The sequence below is a fragment of the Phoenix dactylifera genome, chromosome 8, assembly GCF_051530095.1.
Source record: "Phoenix dactylifera cultivar Ajwa chromosome 8, Ajwa_hap1_PhDact_Kaust_v1.1, whole genome shotgun sequence".
Classification (NCBI taxonomy): domain Eukaryota; kingdom Viridiplantae; phylum Streptophyta; class Magnoliopsida; order Arecales; family Arecaceae; genus Phoenix; species Phoenix dactylifera.
The window spans coordinates 18,419,522-18,422,595 of NC_143197.1; the positions used below are offsets into that span (position 1 = coordinate 18,419,522).

A 3,074-nucleotide genomic window follows, 5' to 3' on the forward strand; every position below is an offset into this window, starting at 1 on the left:
ATCCTCTTTGAGTGATGTAATATTGTATCTTGCACTTAGAAAGCCTAAGGTCTACCTTTGGCGAGACCGATAAATTCATATTAGAGTTGCTCTTCACCTTTGTACTCTTCTACCATAAGTAAAATTTTCTCTCCTCGTTTATATCCTCATTTTTAGGCTATAGACTGAACCACATATATTTTTGTTTCTTTTAATTTTCTATATTTGTTTTAGTTCATCCTAGGTTGAGACTCTCCACATAATAAGTGATGTAGAAGGACAAGTTCATAGATATTTGGAAAGATGTGATAAAAGTTTGGAGTTGACTCTTGCTAGCCTTGTGTCGAACAATTTGGTGAGAGAAATTGAAGACTCGTTCTGAACAATGCTCCAACATGAAGGCTGTTTTGTCCTCTTTCAATTTTTATCTCTTGATCTGTTGGAACTCCATGTTTGAAGAATCTCTGAGTCTAGGATCGGTGAACTCCACACACTGATCTTTTTTTGTTAGCCTTTATATAGTCTTTGCTTCTTTCTTAACAAATTCAGTATGCTTTTCCCTCTCTCTTTTACTTCAAAGAAGATTAAGAAGTACTAAAAAAAATTAACTATTTTTTCTTTTCTTTTCTCTAAACTGTTTGTATTTTGATAAATTCAAACAATCTTACAGCCAATTTTATATTTCAGAATATTTTTTTAATCAGATTATATAAATCAACAAAAGCGAATGTCCTTATCCTGCATCAAGAAAATCCAAGGAATTTAGAGAAAGCGCATTTATAGAATAGCATGTGTTGGCCGTTTTTTTTTTTTTTTTTTATGGAGGTCCAACTTGTCCATATAGGGAGATAAAGTTAAACAAGACAAAGCTGAGCATTCCTGTTTCATAATCAAACTGTATGCCTCTTGGATACAATATTTTACTAGAAAGAATTTCTAAAAGCATGCTACTATACGGAATCAAACAAGTTTTGAAGCAGTTTGACGTTCATACTTCATCCAGTAGAACATGGAATAACAATTTATTCAAAGATACAAAATATGTATATATATAAAGTAGGATGCTGTTTTTAGTTTATAATAATTAAATTATTATAATTTAGAACCATCTAAGTGAGGATAAGTTATTTACTTGAATCATATTAGTAATTGTAATAGTGATCTTACACTGGCCGCTAGACAAACTGGTCAATGCCGTCGAAGTCTTCATTAGAAAGCAATGTTTCAATAATGCTTGTTTTGTTGATAAAGTACTTCAACAGTAGTTTCTAATCTATTACTATGCCATCCATATATATAGGGGAGGTTCTGTGTTCGGTGTGTTTCTCCCCTCTCTTTTCCTGGAAAAAAAAATCCAAAATCCATGTAATTACTATATTAACGAAATGACATTCATATGTCCAAATGACTGAAATTTTGGACTGAAATAACTGCTGCTAAATGGTCATCATGAATTGTTATAATGAAATATAATTGAAAAATAAAGGTAACTAAAATTAATCCTTAAAAAATGAAAACAAATGTTGGTTGTTGAATTGATATAAAAATTTAAAAAAAGGAGGAGAAATTTCATACTCTGTGCTTCCGGTAGGCAGAGCATGCATGGTTTAGATCCATTTGCCGGCCCATAGAGTAAAAAAAAACAGCCTCCAAACCCAGAAGGAAGCGAAAGGCATTCTTTTCGCATGCTTTGCTTATGTCATAACTTTAACAACGAAGGATAATTGCACATGCTTGTCCCTAAGTATTTTAACCAGATAAATAGTAAAATTGTTATTCGCCTTGGTTGACAGCCATTAAAATAGATGAATTATTAAAAAAGAATACTTAATAAATATTCATGATATATTTGAATAACATTTTTTTTTGTTTTAGATAGAGAGAGTCATCAAGCATTATAGTTCTTCAGAAGTTCAGATATAAATACTGAAGAGACCGCTCAATACATCGAGTAGAAAACCACTTGCTAGGCCCACAAGCTGTGGCAGCAACTGAAGTTATTATAAATGCTGCTGTACCAGCTGTTATTATAGACCATATTTGAAATAGAAGACCGAAAGAAAGCAAGCATGTAAACTGGAGAGAGAGAGAGAGAGAGAGAGAGAGAGAGAGAGAGAGAGGTGGTGGGTGGGGGAGAATACATGTCTAGTTGTGTTGAAATCTCGTATGTTACTGACATGAGAGGTCAAGGCTTCCCTAGTTATAACTCCCCAAACCCCACACTGGTCTCTCTCTCTCTCTCTCTCTCTCATATTTTGTCTCCGTTTACTCTCCTTTCTTCGATGTTATATAAGCGACTCCTTGGTTCCTCTTCTCTCTACATAAAGGCGAACCTCACTATCTCCCATTCCCTCAAATGGAGGACCCAGGCCACTCTTCCATGGGCAAGTCTCATTGTTCCAAGGAAGGGACACCTCTGTCTGAGGAGAGTGGTTGGACCTCCTATCTCGAGGACTTCTTAGCATCACAGAAGAAGGAAGGTTCTACTTCTACTGGTTTTTCTCCTAATATTGGTGGTGGGTCTTCCATGGTCTCTGATGCCGCTTCATACGTCGCATGGAAGCCTCCAGCTCACGCCGAGCCATCCAAGGGGTGCAAGAAGTTAAGCTTTAAGAAAAGGAAGGCAAAGGTGACCTTGGGGGATGATCCCCTGGAGGATACTGCTAGTTCTCCTCTTAACAGTCCTAAGGTTAGGATAGCTCAAGTTCTATTTTCCTGTTCTTCTCTTATGCTCAAGTTATTATTAATATTTTCTTATATGGTTTAGGCTCTAAAAACGTTGATTTCTTGAACAGGTTAGTCATTTGAATTATTTAGGTGTTGATTTAAGGAGGAAAGAGGACGACAGAAAGATATCTCCGATAGCTTAAGTTTTTTATGTCGGTTTTGTTACTGTTTCCCTTTGTATCTTGATCAGGTTTTGGTATTTTCTTGTTTTATATTACATAACAAACATATATATATATATATATATATATATATATATATATATATATATATATATATATATATATATATATATATATATATATATATATATTGTTTTCGGTTTTCTGTAGAGAAAGAGTCTGGGAAGTGCTAATTGTGGAGAGCCG

The 3,074-nt window shown here is 34.5% G+C and overlaps 1 protein-coding gene across 1 annotated transcript; it reads left to right on the forward strand.

Annotated features, from left to right (window-relative positions):
* The first annotated feature begins 2,335 nt into the window (after positions 1–2,335).
* LOC103700641 (vascular-related unknown protein 1-like) lies at positions 2,336–2,849 on the forward strand. The gene is made up of 2 exons (XM_008782547.5): positions 2,336–2,668; positions 2,775–2,849. The coding sequence occupies exons 1-2, from the start codon at positions 2,336–2,338 to the stop codon at positions 2,847–2,849; spliced, it is 408 nt and encodes a 135-aa protein (XP_008780769.1).
* The last annotated feature ends 225 nt before the right edge of the window (positions 2,850–3,074 follow it).

Coding starts and splice junctions, on each gene's coding strand:
- LOC103700641 (XM_008782547.5), top strand. CDS start 2,336: ATGGAGGACCCAGGCCACTCTTCCATGGGCAAGTCTCATTGTTCCAAG. Junction 2,669..2,774: donor CTCCTCTTAACAGTCCTAAG/GTTAGGATAGCT, acceptor TTTCTTGAACAG/GTTAGTCATTTGAATTATTT.